General features: G+C 35.1%; 1 protein-coding gene across 6 annotated transcripts; it reads right to left on the bottom strand.

Moving 5' to 3' along the window:
• Positions 1-3,690: 3,690 nt before the first annotated feature.
• On the bottom strand, positions 3,691-15,646 carry LOC107643754 (uncharacterized). Of its 6 annotated transcripts, XR_015883764.1 has the most exons (4): positions 14,875-15,646; positions 14,621-14,738; positions 11,353-11,410; positions 3,691-4,162 (listed from the first exon to the last, which is right to left on the bottom strand). XR_015883764.1 is itself a non-coding variant. In XM_016347486.3 (2 exons), the coding sequence occupies exon 1, from the start codon at positions 15,522-15,524 to the stop codon at positions 14,880-14,882; it is 645 nt and encodes a 214-aa protein (XP_016202972.1). In that variant the 5' UTR covers positions 15,525-15,646; the 3' UTR covers positions 3,691-4,162; positions 14,875-14,879. The 6 variants fall into 6 exon arrangements, 2 of the variants coding, with proteins under 2 accessions (XP_016202972.1, XP_088345163.1); XR_001621081.3 differs by lacking the exon at positions 11,353-11,410; XR_015883765.1 differs by lacking the exons at positions 3,691-4,162; positions 11,353-11,410 and adding an exon at positions 4,170-4,804.
• Between the last annotated feature and the right edge of the window lie 3,247 nt (positions 15,647-18,893).

Below are 18,893 nucleotides of genomic sequence, written 5' to 3'. Positions count from 1 at the left end.
TTTGGATCAAATCTAGCTTATATCCTCTTCAATCATGCAACTCATTGACCTCTTGACAATCATGATTGATTGAGCTCCAATCCCTTGGTGACTCAATCTCTCAGATCTTGATCAATAGCCAATTCCTTGGTTTAATTCCTCATGAAGAGAGATATGCTTGGTCCCTGATTATACCACACACCATTTTAGGTCCAAGTAGAGGGAGGATTATATGTCACATATCCAAATACCAAAACTCAGATTCTACTCAAGTGTGAGAAGGGATTTCAAGCATGGTTCCATATTTTCTTTCCCAAGGTTCCCATGAAACCCAATTACATTCAATCTCTTTTCCAAGATAATTGAATGCTAAGCATTAAGAATGAAATTCCTTCTAGCAAATCAAAGAGAAGATGAAGAGAAGAAGAATTTTACTATTATCAATCCATCAAGTACAACAGAGCTCTTTCTCTCAATGAAAGGGAAGTTAGCTACTCATAGCTCAAAAAGTACTCAAAAGTGAAGTATAAAAGTGGATCTAAAACTGACTACTTAACCCCCTCTTTAGTACTCCTTAGGGGTGTTTATACTACTCCTAGTAAAATAAAACAATTACAAAAGTGAAAAAGGAAAATTACATTTTGGAGGGAAAAGAAAACACTCAATAAGCGTGACTTCCCAGCTGGCGTGTGGCTGGCGCTTTTCTGGCGTGTCACGTGCCCTTCATTTCTAGCTTGGCGTGCCACACCCAATCCTTCAAGTGGCACGCTCATCTCTCTATCAACCTTGGCATGCCACGTGTAACAACCCTAATTTTTGAAAATCAAATAATTAGTTATTTGTGATTTACTTTATTTGATGATAATTTTATTTTAAGAAAATTATTTTACTAAAGGTAATTAAATACATTTTCATGATAATTGAAGTTTAAATTAATTAGAATTTTTATATAATCTTTATTGCATATTTGGTATAATTGAAATTATAATTTTGGTAATTGAAAACAATAAGAAGAATTGTATAATTTAATTTAAATAAATTCTATTTTGAATGAATTATGTTATTAATTTGAACTCCTAGAAATTATTTTATTAGAAATGATTAGATTGATATTTATAAATACTTTAAGTTTACGTCAATTAATATTTATGTACAATTTTTATTATAATTAGTTATTTTATAAATTGAAATTAAAGTTTTGGTAATAGGAAAATAACGAAAAGTGATATCATTTAATTTGAATAATTAAAATTGAGTTTAAACTATATTATAAAAATGTGATTAATATGTTCATTTTATATTTTAAACTAGAAATAATTAATTGAACTTAGCAATATGATGATAAATAATGTTCCTAAATATTTTTAATAGAGTATATCTAATTTTAAAATTACTCTACCCTTCAATTTTATCAAAATATCTATTCATACCTATCCTTATTCTTTTATAAAATTCCTAATTTCTAACCCTAATTCCCAAATTGGAAACCCTAATCCTTCCTAAACCTAGCCGCAGCCCTTTCCCCCAAATCAGGCAGCAGCCTCATTCTCCCTCAGCCTAGCAACACACACAAAAAATAGGGGAGGACTTCTGAGAGAGCTGAGGGAAAGAGAGGGAGCTTCATTGCGCTGTCATCCAAGCGGTCGCGTCTGTTGCCTCACCGCCGCCTCCTCCATCGCGCGCTACTACCAGCCTGGAATCGCCGCCACCGCGCTTTGCTGACACGACCTAACCATGTCGCCGCCGACCCGTGACGCTGCCTCCAGAATCGCACGAAGGACAGAAGGAGGAGAGAGAGAGCTCGCGTCGGAGGAGAGAGGGAGCTCGTGCCTCACCGCCGTCACCCATGGAGCCACGAGCTGTGCCGGTCGCCGCCGCATCGCGTCGGAGAGGAAGCCTGAGACTGAGTGCCGCTAGGAGAGAGGAAGACGCGGGCTGGAAGAGCTACATCCAGTCGCCGCTGTCGCGCCACTGACCATCGCCATTCCGCCGTCACCGTCAAAGGGGTTCTGCCATGAGAGAGGAGACCGGCGTGCGTGAAGAAGAAGGGGAGAGGTTCGAGGTTGAGATGGTTCCCGTCACTGCCGTTCTGATTCTGCCGCAGCTTGTCCAGGGTTCCTGCTCGTCCCTGTTCTCTGTTCAGCCTTCGCTAGAGCGCTGTCATCGGATAAACACTACTAAAACCGGGCCAAATTCACTGGTAATGCTACTTATTGCGGTTGCTGCGATTCTGATTTCTGTGGGTTTCAACATTGAGGTAGGGGATTTAACGTTTTTAATTTAGAATACCTACAAAGTTAATTGAATAATTGTAAATAGTTAACAATGGTTAAGAATTGATTAATTGATGTGAATTGCTTGAAAGGTGTTTGAGAACAGGTAGCTATTGTGATTATTGTGAATTATGACTAGAATTGGATACTGTTGTGATTATTTTGAATTATTAATTTGAATTGGATGCGATTGTGATTATTCTGAGATGACTCTAAATTATAAGTGAAATTAAATGCGATTTGTGAATTGTACTTTGAATTATTGATTTTTGTGGTGAATTGGTTGAGATTCTGATCTTGGATGAAGTATTTTGAATTGTTTGATACTGAATTGGAATTTTAATATAATGAAATGGCTATGACATAGACTTGTGATGAGTTGAAATTGGTTGAAATGTGGCTGTAAATGGTAATATTACTTATTAAATTAAATTATGATGAGTTAATTATTGATTAAAATGTATTTGAGAAAAGTTAGTTGTGGTGATTGCTCTGAGTTATGATTGAAATTGGATGCGGATGTGAATTGAGTTTGGGTTATGGCTGTGATATTGACTGGCTTCGTTATCATGAGTAATTAACTGATGAGATTTACTTTGGTTTGAGGCTGTGATTGTTATTGGTTTTCTGATTATTTTAGAATTGCTGGAAATTCTGATTTTAGTTGATTATGTCAAGTTGGTAACTTTTGAATGGTTCATTTGATTACTAAATCAATTTTCTTGAAACCTAAATTTTAAGGTAAAATAGTAGTTTCGAAAACGAACTAGTAATTTGATAGTGAACGATATTGCATGAGGTTAAAGACTGATTTTTGGGAAATAATTCATAATTTTTTTGACGTTGTACTAGGCTAATTTTCAAGAATGGTTGATGGAAAATTCTGATTCTAATGGATGAAAGGATGTTAGTTCTTAAACTGAATTATGATGAGATAATTATTGAGAATCTGTTATGATAGTTGTTGATAAACGGATGGAGAATTGATTGAGTTTAATTTGAAAGGATTCTATAACTTATGAATTTAGTTATGAATTGATGAGATGAAAATTGGATTGTTGGGTTATGTGAGAATTGCGAATTGTGGATTTTCTGGTTGCTTGAGAATCTTGTATCTGATAATTGTTGAGAAAGGATTGTTGGATTGTTGAGAAAGAGGGAACCCGTAAAGGTGGCTAAGTCCGAGTTTTAGGGGAGGTGCTGCCGAAATTTTATAAAATCTTAGGTTTTATTTGAGAAGTTATTTTAGAATATTTGGATTTGGAAAAATGATTATTTAAGTTTTATTTAGTTAAGAAAAGAATAATTCTATTTTGAATTCGATTTACGAGAGAAAGGCTTATATTTCAAAATTAAATTATTTAAGACAGAAACTATGTTTTGAGATTGATTCAATATGAAAAGAATTATGTTTTAAGATTGAAATAAAGGATTCCTTTTTAGAAGTTTGACGAATTTATAATATTTGAATTTGAATAATAAAGAGAGAGATGATTTTTGAGTCTTTGGGAAGTTAGTTGTAACGACCCAACTTCCAATACGTCATGATCGTACCAAAAGTAAGGCGTTACTGACCTGTTTTTTGTTATTAACTATTTACTATTAAGCCTTTAGTTCGATATCGCGATTCAATTTTATAGAAAATACCAGAAAATTTTGTTTTTGTTTATCAAAATCATATAGCAAACATTTCAGAGTAATAATAATCACATAATTATTAATAATAATATCTGACATACAAAAGATTTCAAATAAAACTCAGATACAAATCCTATCCCTCTGTATAAAATAAAAACTAAAGCTACAAAGGCGAGGGAATTCTATGAAAGCAACTCAAATCAAAAACTTAACTCATAAATAAGGTCTAACAATCGCCCGCAGCTTCAAACGGAGTCTTCGAACCTGTGTCACTGAAAAGGGTGGAAGATTTTGGGGTGAGAACAAACCACACGTTCTCAGTAGGGAATGGGAATGCCGTAAAAGTAATGATTAACATGCAAATAATTAACTTTGCTTAATAAACCATCTTTGTTAAATCCCTTGAAATACTTTTTAATCTTACTTTAGATAAATAATTAATTTCTTTAAATTTCTAAACCCAAAACAGATCTCAATCGCAAAACTTGTCATATTAAATATCCTTCAGCCACATAATTGATTCTCAGTCACAACAAACAGTTATCAATCATCTCTATACATTCACAGACTACTAGCACAAGTAAGAAACTCAATTAAACACATAAACAAATCACAATAAAACGAACAACACAATTACAGAGAAGTAATATAAGCAAACACAATCAAATGCAAATGCACAACCAATATGATGCATGTCTGTCCTAAGCAGGCCATGAGCTCACATGTCGGTTTACACCCTGCAGCCCGACATTACCTAGGAACAAGTCCCAGATATGGCTTCCCTTTGTGTCCTTAGTGCATATGTGTCGGTGGTAAGAATACCACTCCTTCGTGACTACCGGCAGTCGGCGCAAAGCCCGACCCCATAATATACGCACAAGCGGAAACAGTGATCCTCAGTTTGTGGGTTATACCTGAGATCAATACACAATAACATAACGATCTTCAGTTCGTAGGTTATACCCGAGATCAATACACAGCAAACAATGATCTTCAGTTCATGGGCTATACCCGACATCAACATACAACAATTTATGGGTTATTCCCGTAATCAATGATTACCAGTCCGTGGGTTTTTACCGCATATAAAACAAATAAGAATCTATAGGTTTCCCCGAGATCAATGATCATTCAGTTCGTGGGTACTTCCCGAATTTTACCAATTATCAATTCTTGGGTTTTTCCCGTAGTTAAACAACTAACAGTTCGTGGGGTTTTCCCGTATTTTATCACTTTTCATTTTCCTTTCTAAAACACAACAATCCACATATCAATTCTTCATTCTCTCTTTCCCTTTTAGTTCTTAACATTTTTCTTTATACCTTTCTTAACTTTCTCAAGCATTTATCCATAAAAATCTTAACCATCAAGCCAGTCATAATCTCTACTTTAGCAATCTTGACTCAAGCCAACTTTAAAACTATCTTTCAGCTTAGTTTTCTATTAGACTCAAGAAAATCATTTATTTTAAATTCATTAAACACTTTTCAAAAACATAACCTTTCATTAGAAGTAATCAAATAAAACTCTTCCTCAAGTTTACTAATTTTCCAAAGATTCAAAAATCATCCCTCTTTACTATTCAAATTCAAATATTATAAATTTATCAAACTTCTAAACAGCAATCCTTTATTTTAAACCCAAAACATAATTCTTTTCATATTAATTCAATCTCAATACATGGTTACTTTCTTAAATAATTTATTTTGAAAGTATAAGCCTTTTCTTGGTAAATCGACTTCAAAATAGAATAATTCTTTTCTTAACTAAATAACACTTAAATAGAATTATTCTTTTCTTAACTAATCCGATTTTCTGATTGTTTGGAAATACTGAGAATCCTGTTATTTGATTATGTTGAGCTGGTTGCCATAGGCTGGTTTGCTTGATGGTTGCAAATTGACTGAAATTCTGATCTTTGACGGATTTATATTGAATTAAATGATGTGCTGGTTATTTGATATATTGTAACGGTAGTTGATTTGGTTGGTGACTGATTGAAGAATGGTTTTGGAAAATTACTTATGAGTTTTTAAAGTTAGACTGGTTTACTTTTAAAATAAATGATGACTGGGTGAAATTCTGAATTTAATTGATGAAAGGATGTTAGTTCTTAAACTGAATTATGATGAGATAATTATTGAGAATCTGTTATGATAATTGCTAATGAATGAATGGAGAATTGATTGAGTTTAATTTGAAAGGATTTTATGACTTATGAATTTAGTTGTGAATTGATGAGATTGTAGTTGGATTGATGGATTAGTTGGAATTGTGGAGTATGATTGACTTGCTAATTATTATGAATTGTGAAAAAGTAATAAGAATTCAAAATGAAAGAGGTCGCCTTATTCAGAACCCCAATTATGAAATCCCTTCTCGTCCCCGAGATCATTTCACAAACAAAACAGAGATCTTCAGTTCGTGGGTTATACCCGAGATCAATAAACAATAACATAGCGATCTTCAGTTCGTGGGTTATACCCGAGATCAATACACAGCAAACGTTGATCTTCAGTTCATGGGCTATACCCGAGATCAACATACAACAATTCATGGGTTATTCCCGTAATCAATGATTATCAGTCCGTGGGTTTTTCCCGCATATAAATCAAATAACAATCTATAGGTTTTCCCCGAGATCAATGATCATTCAGTTCGTGGGTACTTCCCAAATTTTACCAATTATCAATTCATGGATTTTTCCCCGTAGTTAAACAACTAACAGTTCGTGGGGTTTTCCCGTATTTTATCACTTTTCATTTTCCTTTCTTAAACTCAACAATCCATAAATCAGTTCCCCATTCTCTTTTCCCTTTGAATCCTTAACATATTTTCTTAAACCTTTCTTAACTTTCTCAAGCATTCATTCGCAAAAATCTCAATCATCAATTCAGTTCATAATCTCTGCTTTAGCAACCTTGAGTCAAGCCAACTTTAAAACTATTTTTCAGTTTAGTCCTCTATCAAAAGACTCAAGAAAATTATTTATTTTAATTTCATTAAATACCTTTCAAAACATAACCTCTCATTAGAAGTAATCAAATAAAACTTAAATAATCATTTTTCAAATCCAAATCTTCTAAAATAACTTCTCAGATAAAACCTCAAATTTTATAAAATTTCGGCAGCACCTCCCCTAAAACTCGGACTTAGCCACCCTTACGGGTTCCTTCTTTCTCAACAAGTCTCCCCCTTTCCTCAACAACTACCAAATAAGAGGTTCTCAAATCAGTCAGAAAATTCACAATTTACAATAGCCAACAGTTCGGTAATAACCCACAATTCCCACATAACCCATCAATTCAACTTTCACCTCATCAATTTGTAACTAACTTTCACTTATCATAGGATTCTTTCAAAATTAAACTTAATAAACTAGTATTCCAAGAAACTTGGTGTTGAGGTAATTTGGTCACAATAAAAACTTGTACAATCTCTCTTAAAATTCTGTTATTGTTTCCTAAGAAAATGCAGAAAAACAGCAGCAAGTAGTAAGTTTGATAAATTCCTTAAAAATCCAGTTTTCACCCAATGCCTTTCAAAATTCACGACCTCAAACAAGACTCTTTTAGCTTGTTATTGAATCAAATTCCAGATTAATACCATGTCATATGAAAAAGTTATGAAGTGAGAAACACAGCCAGGCCTTTTAGAATTCGGTTTCCAAAATCCAGTGAGTTATCCATACTCTTTTCAACATATCTACTTGGTTAAATAGGATATTGACATGAAATTTAAAATGAAGATTGTGGACACAGGAAGCTTGAAAATGCCGTTGGTTTCAGCTCAAATACTTACCAGAATTGAAAGTTAAATGAGTTGGAAGTTGGTGCTTCTGCAGTAAAGAAACAGAATTTTCTGCAGAAACCATCAATCTTCAAAAATTCATTTCTCCCAAAATACTCATCAATAAATTCTGAATTTTTTTATGGGATGCTCAAAACACAGTAAAGTTTTATGCAAAAATAGTTTCATTCAAGTATATGACCTGGGATGCTCCCAGAAATTGATTCTATCTACTGTCATGTATGCAGAAATTCTGCCTTAAGCATTTTCAACAACCTTACTTATCAAAAACCACATTTGAACTTATAACCCTTCCAAAATCACACGTTTAACCTCTTTCCAGTTATTCAAAATTGTCTTCATTGCCAACACAGCCCAAGAACCCAGAATCAATAATTCACACGATGTCAAGTACTTAAGCATCATCAAACCTTTTCTTTTCTACATTATGCCAAGCATAATTTTCCATATACACTCATCATCATTCAAACACACAATAACTCATCAATTCACACCAGCAAGCTCAGCAACAAAAGTAACACCATTTATTCTATCCCTTACAACATTCAGTACGCACAATCATCAAATCAATCACCAACTACAGTTATAATTCAACTCAATTCCATCCATATCAGAGAAAACAATATCAATTACAACTTCAAACACTCACAACAAAGCCCAAAGACATTCGAAGCCTTAACCTGAATTCAATAATCCAATTGAAGCACTAAAACATCATCAAACTTACTCCAAATTTTACAACCTCAAACCAAGCTTATTTCTATCAATTAGTCTCTCATAACAACAAAACTAATTACATTCACAGCAATAATCAAAACTCAATTCATCAGTTATCCATACCACAGCTTTTCAATAATTAACTCGGTATATTGAAATTTAATAAACTATACTAAATTAATCATTATTCACAACAGCATCTAAATTCAATCACAGCTCAGAATAATCACAACAACTAACTAATTTCAAATGCATTTCAAATCATTCATGTTAATTAAGAAATTCTTAACCATTTTCACTTATCGAAATAACTTTGTAGGCATTTTAAATTAAAAACGTTAAATCCCCTACCTTAATTAGTCGAAACCGTCGAATTTAAACGCAACGATCCTCTTCTTTTTCCCAGTTTACAACAGCCAATGTGGCCGGAACAGCAGTAGCAGCCTCACTTCTTCTGGGGCAGCAACAACAATGACAATCGCGCCTATCCCAATTACTTCTATAGCGGTGACATCAGTGATTCCGGATAAGGACGATAACAAGTTTCAAGAATGGAATTGGGAACGCAGAGGAAGCTACTGTCGGGCAATAGCAGTGGCGCTTCCCTTCAGGCCTGATGGTGATAGAAGCTGACTTCAGTGCCGGTGATGCTGGACAGAAAAACAAAGGGAACTGAGGGCATGAACGGCGGTATTGGAACGACGGCGGTGGAACCCTCGCGGTGGTGGCCGTAGATCGATGGCGACAGCAGCGTGGAACACAGCTCGCGGTTCCCTCTCAACGTCTCTCTCTCATCTCTGTTCCACAGCAGCGGCCTCAACTGGTGCCAGCGGCGGACTTCACCCACGGTGATGGGGACGGCTCGGACAACAGCGACGGCGACGACAAGGATGAACGGCGACGAAGGCGGCTGGCTCCAGCGACGGTGACAGGTCATGATGAGGACGACGATGGTAACGGCACGGCGGCTTTCTTCGGCGGCGAGCTTGCAGCAGATGCAACGCCACTCTCCTCTGTTTCTCTCTTCCTTCTCGGCGTGGGTGGATGGCACGACGGCGAGCAAGATGCGGCAGGGTGTGACGGAGTGCGATGGTGGCGGCGGCTCCATAGAACGGTGGTGACGGCGCAGCAAGGCGCGACTGCGACTGCGACGGCAGCGAGCCCTAGCCGTAGCACCGTCCCTTCCTCTCTGATTCCCTTTTCTCTTCTCTGATTCCCATCTTTCCCTGTTTCCATTCTCCCCCCCCCCCCCCCTTTTCTTGCTGTGAGGCTTCCGTGGGTGAGGGATGGGGTCTATAGGGTTAGGGTTTCCAATTTGGGAAATTAGGGTTTCTGAGTTTGATTTGGGAATTAGGGTTAGAAATTAGGATTTTATAAAAGAATATGGATAAATATGAATAGATATTTTGATAAAATTGGAGAGTAGAGTAATTTTAAAATCAAATGTACTCTATTAAAAATATTTAGGAACATTATTTATCATCATATTGCTAAGTTCAATCAATTATTTCTAATTTACATTATAAAATGAACAAGTTAATTATATTTTGTAAAGTACAATTTAAATTCAAATATCAATTTTCTAGATTAAATCATACAAATCTCTATTATTTTTCTATCTCTGAAACTTTAATTTCAATTTATAAAATAATTAATTATAATAAAATTGTACATAAATATTAATTGACTTAAACTTAAAGTATTTATAAATATCAATCTAATCATTTCTAATAAAATAATTTCTGAGAGTTCAAATTAATAACATAATTCGTTCAAAATAGAATTTATTTAAATTAAATTATACAATTTTTTTTATTTTTCAATTATCAAAATTATAATTTCAATTATACCAAAATATCTAATAAAGATTATATAAAAATTCTAATTAATTTAAACTCCAATTATCATGAAACTCCATTTAATTATCATTAGTAAAATAATTTTCTTAAAATAAATCACAAATAACTAATTATTTGATTTTCAAAAACTAGGGTTGTTACATTCTACCCACCTTAGAAAAATTTTCGCCCTCGAAAATTGTTAGAATAAAATAAGTTCAAACTGAAATCAAAGAAAGCAGAATATATGGACAGAAACATAGGCTTTATCAAGGATGAATATTCAAATAGTCAGATTCATAGGCAAGCAAAGGTATACAAGAATGACAAAGTATGGTTGGGAAACAAGCAAATCACATTCTAAGAAGGAAATTCAAACTAGAGAATTCCAATGAAAGCAATGAAGAAAAGGATAGCACGAGTTCATGTAGCACGAGTAAAGATTATACGTCGAATCAAAGCTAACTTCATAACCTCTAACGCTCCCAAACCCCGTGAATCGCATTACCTATTCTTCTATTTCGTCTATGATAACCCATTAGTGTTGCCATGTACATAGATCATTAGTATTAAGTTGGCCAGACCTAATACCATAAAGTATGAAATGGTAAACTAACAGCGTTAATCATCAAACAGTCATGCAAATAAAACACAAACTCTTGTTATCAGAACAAGTCACAAAGCATGACAGACACTCAGAGTATGCAATGAAGCATAGTCAGTCCACTCCCAAGGCTCTACAGGAAGGAGTGCTCTGATAACATATTATAACGACCCAACTTCCAATACGTCATGATCATACCAAAAGTAAGGCGTTACTGACCTGTTTTCCTTATTAACTATTTACTATTAAGCCTTTAGTTCGACATCGCGATTCAGTTTTAGTAAAAATACCAGAAATTTTTGTTTTTGTTTATCAAAATCATACAGCAAACATCACCAAGTAATAATAATCACATAATTATTAATAATAGTAATATTATAAAGAAGAATTTAAATAAAATTCAGGTATGACTCCTATCCCTCTGCATAAAATAAAAACTAAAGCTACAAAGGTGAGGGAATTCTATGAAAGAAACTCAAGTCATAAACTTAACTCGTAAATAAGTTCTATAATCACCCGCAGCTTCAAATGGAATCTTCGAACCTGTATCACTGAAAAGGGTGGAAGATTTTGGGGTAAGAACAAACCACACGTTCTCAGTAGGGAATGGGAATGCCGTAAATGTAATGATTAACATGCAAATAATTAATTCAAGTTTCCAATGTAGTTTTCTTTATCAAACCTTTTCAAAAATTTCTCAAGACTTACTTGAAACCGTTTAAATCCATTTCTTTAATTCGTATTACTTACATAAAGTCTCAATCGCACTAGCAATTTATCAGCTACAAATAGCATTCCTCAACCATCACAGTAACTAAGTAAATCAGCAGCATAAATTATATACCCAAACCTCATTTCGCAAATACCATTCCTCAATACTTTACTAAGTTCACAGCATCAACAAAAATATCTAATCAAACACACAAGCAAGTCACTAAAACAAACAGCACAATCACAAAAAAACAAGACAAGCAATACAAATTACAAAGAAATAAAACAAGCAAACACAATAAAATGCAAATGCACAACTACTATGATGCATGTCTGTCCTAAGCAGGCCATGAGCTCACGTGTCGGTTTACACCCTACAGCCCGACATTACCTAGGAACAAGTCCCAGATATGGCTTCCCTTTGTGTCCTTAGTGCATATGTGTCGGTGGTTAGAATACCACTCCTTCGTGACTACCGGCAGTCGGCGCAAAGCCCGACCCCAATATACGCACAAGGGAAAAAAGTGATCCTCAGTTCGTGGGCGTCCCCGAGATCATTTCACAAACAAAACAGAGATCTTCAGTTCGTGGGTTATACCCGAGATCAATACACAATAACATAGCGATCTTCAGTTCGTGGGTTATACCCGAGATCAATACACAGCAAACATTGATCTTCAGTTCATGGGCTATACCCGAGATCAACATACAACAATTCATGGGTTATTCCCGTAATCAATGATTATCAGTCCGTGGGTTTTTCCCGCATATAAATCAAATAACAATCTATAGGTTTTCCCCGAGATCAATGATCATTCAGTTCGTGGGTACTTCCCGAATTTTACCAATTATCAATTCATGGATTTTTCCCCGTAGTTAAACAACTAACAGTTCGTGGGATTTTCCCGTATTTTATCACTTTTCATTTTCCTTTCTAAAACTCAACAATCCATATATCAGTTCCCCATTCTCTTTTCCCTTTGAATCCTTAACATATTTTCTTAAACCTTTCTTAACTTTCTCAAGCATTCATTTGCAAAAATCTCAATCATCAATTCAGTTCATAATCTCTGCTTTAGCAACCTTGAGTCAAGCCAACTTTAAAACTATTTTTTAGTTTAGTCCTCTATCAAAAGACTCAAGAAAATCATTTATTTTAATTTCATTAAACACCTTTCAAAACATAACCTCTCATTAGAAGTAATCAAATAAAACTTAAATAATCATTTTTCAAATCCAAATCTTCTAAAATAACTTCTCAGATAAAACCTCAAATTTTATAAAATTTCGGCAGCACCTCCCCTAAAACTCGGACTTAGCCACCCTTACGGGTTCCCTCTTTCTCAACAAGTCTCCCCCTTTCCTCAACAACTACCAAATAAGAGGTTCTCAAATCAGTCAGAAAATTCACAATTTACAATAGCCAACAGTTCGGTAATAACCCACAATTCCCACATAACCCATCAATTCAACTTTCACCTCATCAATTCGTAACTAACTTTCACTTATCATAGGATTCTTTCAAAATTAAACTCAATAAACTATTATTCCAAGAAACTTGGTGTTGAGGTAATTTGGTCACAATAAAAACTTGTACCATCTCTCTTAAAATTCTGTTATTGTTTCCTAAGAAAATGCAGAAAAACAGCAGCAAGTAGTAAGTTTGATAAATTCCTTAAAAATCCAGTTTTCACCCAATGACTTTCAAAATTCACGACCTCAAACAAGACTCTTTTAGCTTTTTATTGAATCAAATTCCAGATTAATACCATGTCATATGAAAAAGTTATGAAGTGAGAAACACAGCCAGGCCTTTTAGAATTCGGTTTCCAAAATCCAGTGAGTTATCCATACTCTTTTCAACATATCTACTTGGTTAAATAGGATATTGACATGAAATTTAAAATGAAGATTGTGGACACAGGAAGCTTGAAAATGCCGTTGGTTTCAGCTCAAATACTTACCAGAATTGAAAGTTAAATGAGTTGGAAGTTGGTGCTTCTGCAATAAAGAAACAGAATTTTCTGCAGAAACCATCAATCTTCAAAAGTTCATTTCTCCCAAAATACTCATCAATAAATTCTGAATTTTTTTATGGGATGCTCAAAACACAGTAAAGTTTTATGCAAAAATAGTTTCATTCAAGTATATGACCTGGGATGCTCCCAGAAATTGATTCTTTCTACTGTCATGTATGCAGAAATTCTGCCTTGAGCATTTTCAACAACCTTAATTATCAGAAACCACATTTGAACTTATAACCCTTCCAAAATCACACGTTTAACCTCTTTCCAGTTATTCAAAATTGTCTTCATTGCCAACACAGCCCAAGAGCCCAGAATCAATAATTCACACGATGTCAAGTACTTAAGCATCATCAAACCTTTTCTTTTCTACACTATGCCAAGCATAATTTTCCATATACACTCATCATCATTCAAACACACAATAACTCATCAATTCACACCAGCAAGCTCAGCAACAAAAATAACACCATTTATTCTATCCCTTACAACATTCAGTACGCACAATCATCAAATCAATCACCAACTACAGTTATAATTCAACTCAATGCCATCCACATCAGAGAAAACAACATCAATTACAACTTCAAACACTCAGAACAAAGCCCAAAGACATTCGCAGCCTTAACCTGAATTCAATAATCCAATTGAAGCACTAAAACATCATCAAACTTATTCCAAATTTCACAACCTCAAACCAAGCTTATTTCTATCAATTAGTCTCTCATAACAACAAAACTAATTACATTCACAACAATAATCAAAACTCAATTCATCATTTATCCATACCACAGCTTTTCAATAATTAACTTGGCATATTTCAATTTAATAAACTATACTAAATTAATCATTATTCACAACAGCATCTAAATTCAATCACAGCTCAGAATAATCACAACAACCAACTAATTCCACATGCATTTCAAGTCATTCATGTTAATTAAGAAATTCTTAACCTTTGTTAACCATTTGCACTTATCCAATAACTTTGTAGGCATTCTAAATTAAAAACGTTAAATCCCCTACCTCGACTAGCCGAAACCGTCGAAAATTCACTAAACGCAGCTGCTCCATTAGCAGTTTCCAGCACCTATTTCCATGGCAGCAACAATGAAAAGGTTAAACGCCTCCTCTCCTCTCCAATCTGGGATTCCAGAAATAGCAGCCAAACAGGGCAAGCAGCAACGTGAGGTGGTCATGGTGAATTCAAATAGGATAACAGTAAAAATTCTTAAAACTCCATGCTAACTCAAATTGAAGCAAGAGCCAGAATGCCTTACCTCAATTAGCCGTAATTGAAGAATTTAAATGCGGTAAACCCAATATTACGAATCCACGCAGCTTTGATGGCGGCGGAGGCTCCGGCAGCTGCGAGAACCATGAGCAGAGACAGAACTGGGCAAGCCTCCACTCCAAACATCCAAAAACAGCACCAGCTCCAACAAAGCTTGACGGTGGTAGAAGCTGACTTCAGTGCTGGTGATGCTGGACAGAACGATGAAGGGAACAGAGGGCATGAACGGCAGCATTGGAACGACGGCGGCGGAACCCTCGCGGTGGTGGCCGTGGATCGATGGCGACAGTGGCGTGGAACACAGCTCCTCGTGGTGGTCGCTCTCCTCCTTTCGGCGACGTCAGCAGCGACGACAGACCCTTGAAGCGGCGGCGGCAGAACGCGAATGAACGACGGCGACGCGGGCTCTGGCTCTATGGACGGGACGGCGCTGCGAAGCAGCTCGACGGCGAGCTCCAGGGAGGCGGCACGGCGAACAGCATCCACCCTTCTCCCTCGGACGTGCAGCTTCGGCCCTCTCCCCTTTCCTTGCAACAGCAACGGTGACCATGGTAACACGGCGGGATGAGGCTGGACGGCGGCGCTGTAGCTCAGTAATGGCGACGCGGTGGCAACTGGCGGGCTTCTCTTCTTCATGCATCTCTCTCTCTCTAATTTCTCGTTTCTGAAATTGTTCCACTGAAGGGGTGAAAGGGGGTGGGGTGCGGCTGTGGTGAGGGTGGCAGGGTTAGGGTTTCTCAATTAATTTGGGAATTAGGGTTTCTGATTCAATTTGGGAATTAGGGTTAGGAATTAGGATTTTATAAAATAATATAGATAGATATGAATAGATATTTTGATAAAATTGAAGGGTAGAGTAATTTTAAAATCAAGTGTACTCTATTAAAAATATTTAGGAACATTATTTATCATTCTATTGCTAAGTTTAATCAATTATTTCTAATTTACATTATAAAATGAACAAGTTAATTATATTTTGTAAAGTATATTTTAAATTCAAATATTAATTTTCTAGATTAAATCATACAAATCTCTATTATTTTTCTATCTCTGAAACTTTAATTTCAATTTATAAAATAATTAATTATAATAAAAATTGTACATAAATATTAATTGACTTAAACTTAAAGTATTTACAAATATCGATCTAATCATTTCTGATAAAATAATTTCTAGGAGTTCAAATTAATAACATAATTCATTTAAAATAGAATTTATTTAAATTAAATTATACAATTCTTCTTATTTTTCAATTATCGAAATTATAATTTCAATTATACCAAATATCTAATAAAGATTAAATAAAAATCTAATTAATTTAAACTTCAATTATCATGAAACTCCATTTAATTACCTTTAGCAAAATAATTTTCTTAAAATAAATCACAAATAACTAATTATTTGATTTTTAAAAACTAGGGTTGTTACATTCTACCCACCTTAGAAAAATTTTCGCCCTCAAAAATTGCTAGAATAAAATAAGTTCAAACTTAAATCAAAGAAAACAGACAGAAACATAGGCATTATCAAGGATGAATATTCAAAGAGTCAGATTCATAGGCAAGCAAAGGTATACAAGAATGACAGAGTATGATTGGGAACAATCAAACTAGAGAAAAAGATGGCAATGAAAGCAACGAAGAAAAAGATGACACGAGTTCATGTGGCACGAATAAAGATTATACGTCGAATTGAAGCTAACTTCATAACCTCTAACGCTCCCAAACCCCGTGAATCGCATTACCTATTACTTCTATTTCGTCTATGATAACCTGTTAGTGTTGCCATGTACATAAATCATTAGTATTAAGTTGGCCAGACCTAATACCATGAAATATGAAATGGTAAACTAACAGCGTTAATCATCAGACAGTCATGCAAATAAAACACAAACTCTTGTTACCAGAACAAGTCACAAAGCATGACAGACACTCAGAGTATGCAATGAAGCATAGTCAGTCCATTCCCAAGACTCTAACAGGAACGAACTGTTTCCCCTTCTGCGTATATTATGGGGTCGGGCTTTGCGCCGATTGCCGGTAGTCACGAAGGAGTGGTATTCTTACCACCGACACATATGCACTAAGGACACAAAGGGAAGCCATATCTGGGACTTGTTCCTAGGTAATGTCGGGCTGCAGGGTGTAAACCGACACGTGAGCTCATGGCCTGCTTAGGACAGACATGCATCATATTGGTTGTGCATTTGCATTTGATTGTGTTTGCTTATATTACTTCTCTGTAATTGTGTTGTTTGTTTTATTGTGATTTGTTTATGTGTTTAATTGAGTTTCTTACTTGTGCTAGTAGTCTGTGAATGTATAGAGATGATTGATAACTGTTTGTTGTGACTGAGAATCAATTATGTGGCTGAAGGATATTTAATATGACAAGTTTTGCGATTGAGATCTGTTTTGGGTTTAGGAATCTAAAGAAAGTAATTATTTATCTAAAGTAAGATTAAAAAGTATTTCAAGGGATTTAACAAAGATGGTTTATTAAGAAAAGTTAATTATTTGCATGTTAATCATTACTTTTACGGCATTCCCATTCCCTACTGAGAACGTGTGGTTTGTTCTCACCCCAAAATCTTCCACCCTTTTCAGTGACACAGGTTCGAAGACTCCGTTTGAAGCTATGGGCGATTGTTAGACCTTATTTATGAGTTAAGTTTTTTATTTGAGTTGCTTTCATAGAATTCCCTCGCCTTTGTAGCTTTAGTTTTTATTTTATACAGAGGGATAGGATTTGTATCTGAGTTTTATTTGAAATCTTTTATATGTCAGATATTATTATTAATAATTATGTGATTATTATTACTCTGAAATGTTTGCTATATGATTTTGATAAACAAAAACAAAATTTTCTGGTATTTTCTATAAAATTGAATCGCGATATCGAACTAAAGGCTTAATAGTAAATAGTTAATAACAAAAAACAGGTCAGTAACGCCTTACTTTTGGTACGATCATGACGTATTGGAAGTTGGGTTGTTACATTAGTAAACTTGAAAAAGAGTTTTATTTGGTTACTTTTAGTAAGAGGGTGATGTTTTGAAAAGTATTTAGCGAATTTAAAATAAATAATTTTCTTGAGACTTTTGAAAGAAAATTAAACTAGAAAATAGTTTTAAAGTTGGTTCGAGTTAAGAGGTTGCAAAAGTGGAAGTCGTAAAGTTTGTACAACATGATTGAACAAAGAAAGAGAGAGATATTGTATAAGAATATGTAACTGGAGATGAATAACAAGGATGATAACTTATGATGATAATTACACTGATTCTTTTGAGGAAAAGTATTCAGTTTATGAAATTATTGGCAAGGACGTGGGTTTTGTCCCGCTTGCGTATTTGTGATTATAAAAGAGAATAAAAAGCAGAGGACCTGTTGAGAGGTCATTTGTTGCTTGAAGCAACCCAAGAGATGGTTGTTTATTCATTTGTTGCGTTAAGGCAACTCCAGATATATTTGTATGATCATCTGCTGCATTGAGGCAGTCAAATAGATGGTGGTGTGACCACTGAGAATGCTTTTCTGCGGTACAGATCCATATTTTAATTCTGTAAGGCGGAGGGGTTATTTCCTGCTACAGAAGTACTGTGACCACCTGTTCCATTTCTGTAGTAGCAGAGGGGTTATTTCCTGTATACAGAAGGTGTGTCGGCATACATCACTGCAGTGGCAGATGTGTTATTTCCTGCGTGCAGTGGACCCTGTGGTGGCAGAAAGGTTATTTTCTGTACATAGGGGTATAGCCAAATGGAAAGCCATACCCGTTTCAGCTGCTTCGGGTTACGTCGAGAGCGGGTAGAAACCGACAAATGAGCTCATTACCTGCACTAGGGCTAGACATGCATCATCCTTATTTGCGCATCTGCATTTGATTGCGTTTGCTTATTTTATTTCTTTGTAATTGTGCTGCTTGTCTTGTTGTGATTTGTTTGTATGTTGAATTAAATCTCTTGCTTGTACTTTTAGTTTCTGAATGTTTTAAAGAGATTAATAA

Source organism: Arachis ipaensis, chromosome B5 (genome assembly GCF_059453495.1).
Source record: "Arachis ipaensis isolate K30076 ecotype BB chromosome B5, ASM5945349v1, whole genome shotgun sequence".
NCBI classification, from domain to species: Eukaryota; Viridiplantae; Streptophyta; class Magnoliopsida; order Fabales; family Fabaceae; genus Arachis; species Arachis ipaensis.
Note: the sequence above shows the minus strand (reverse complement) of the source record. Positions and strands in the feature narration are given on the sequence as shown.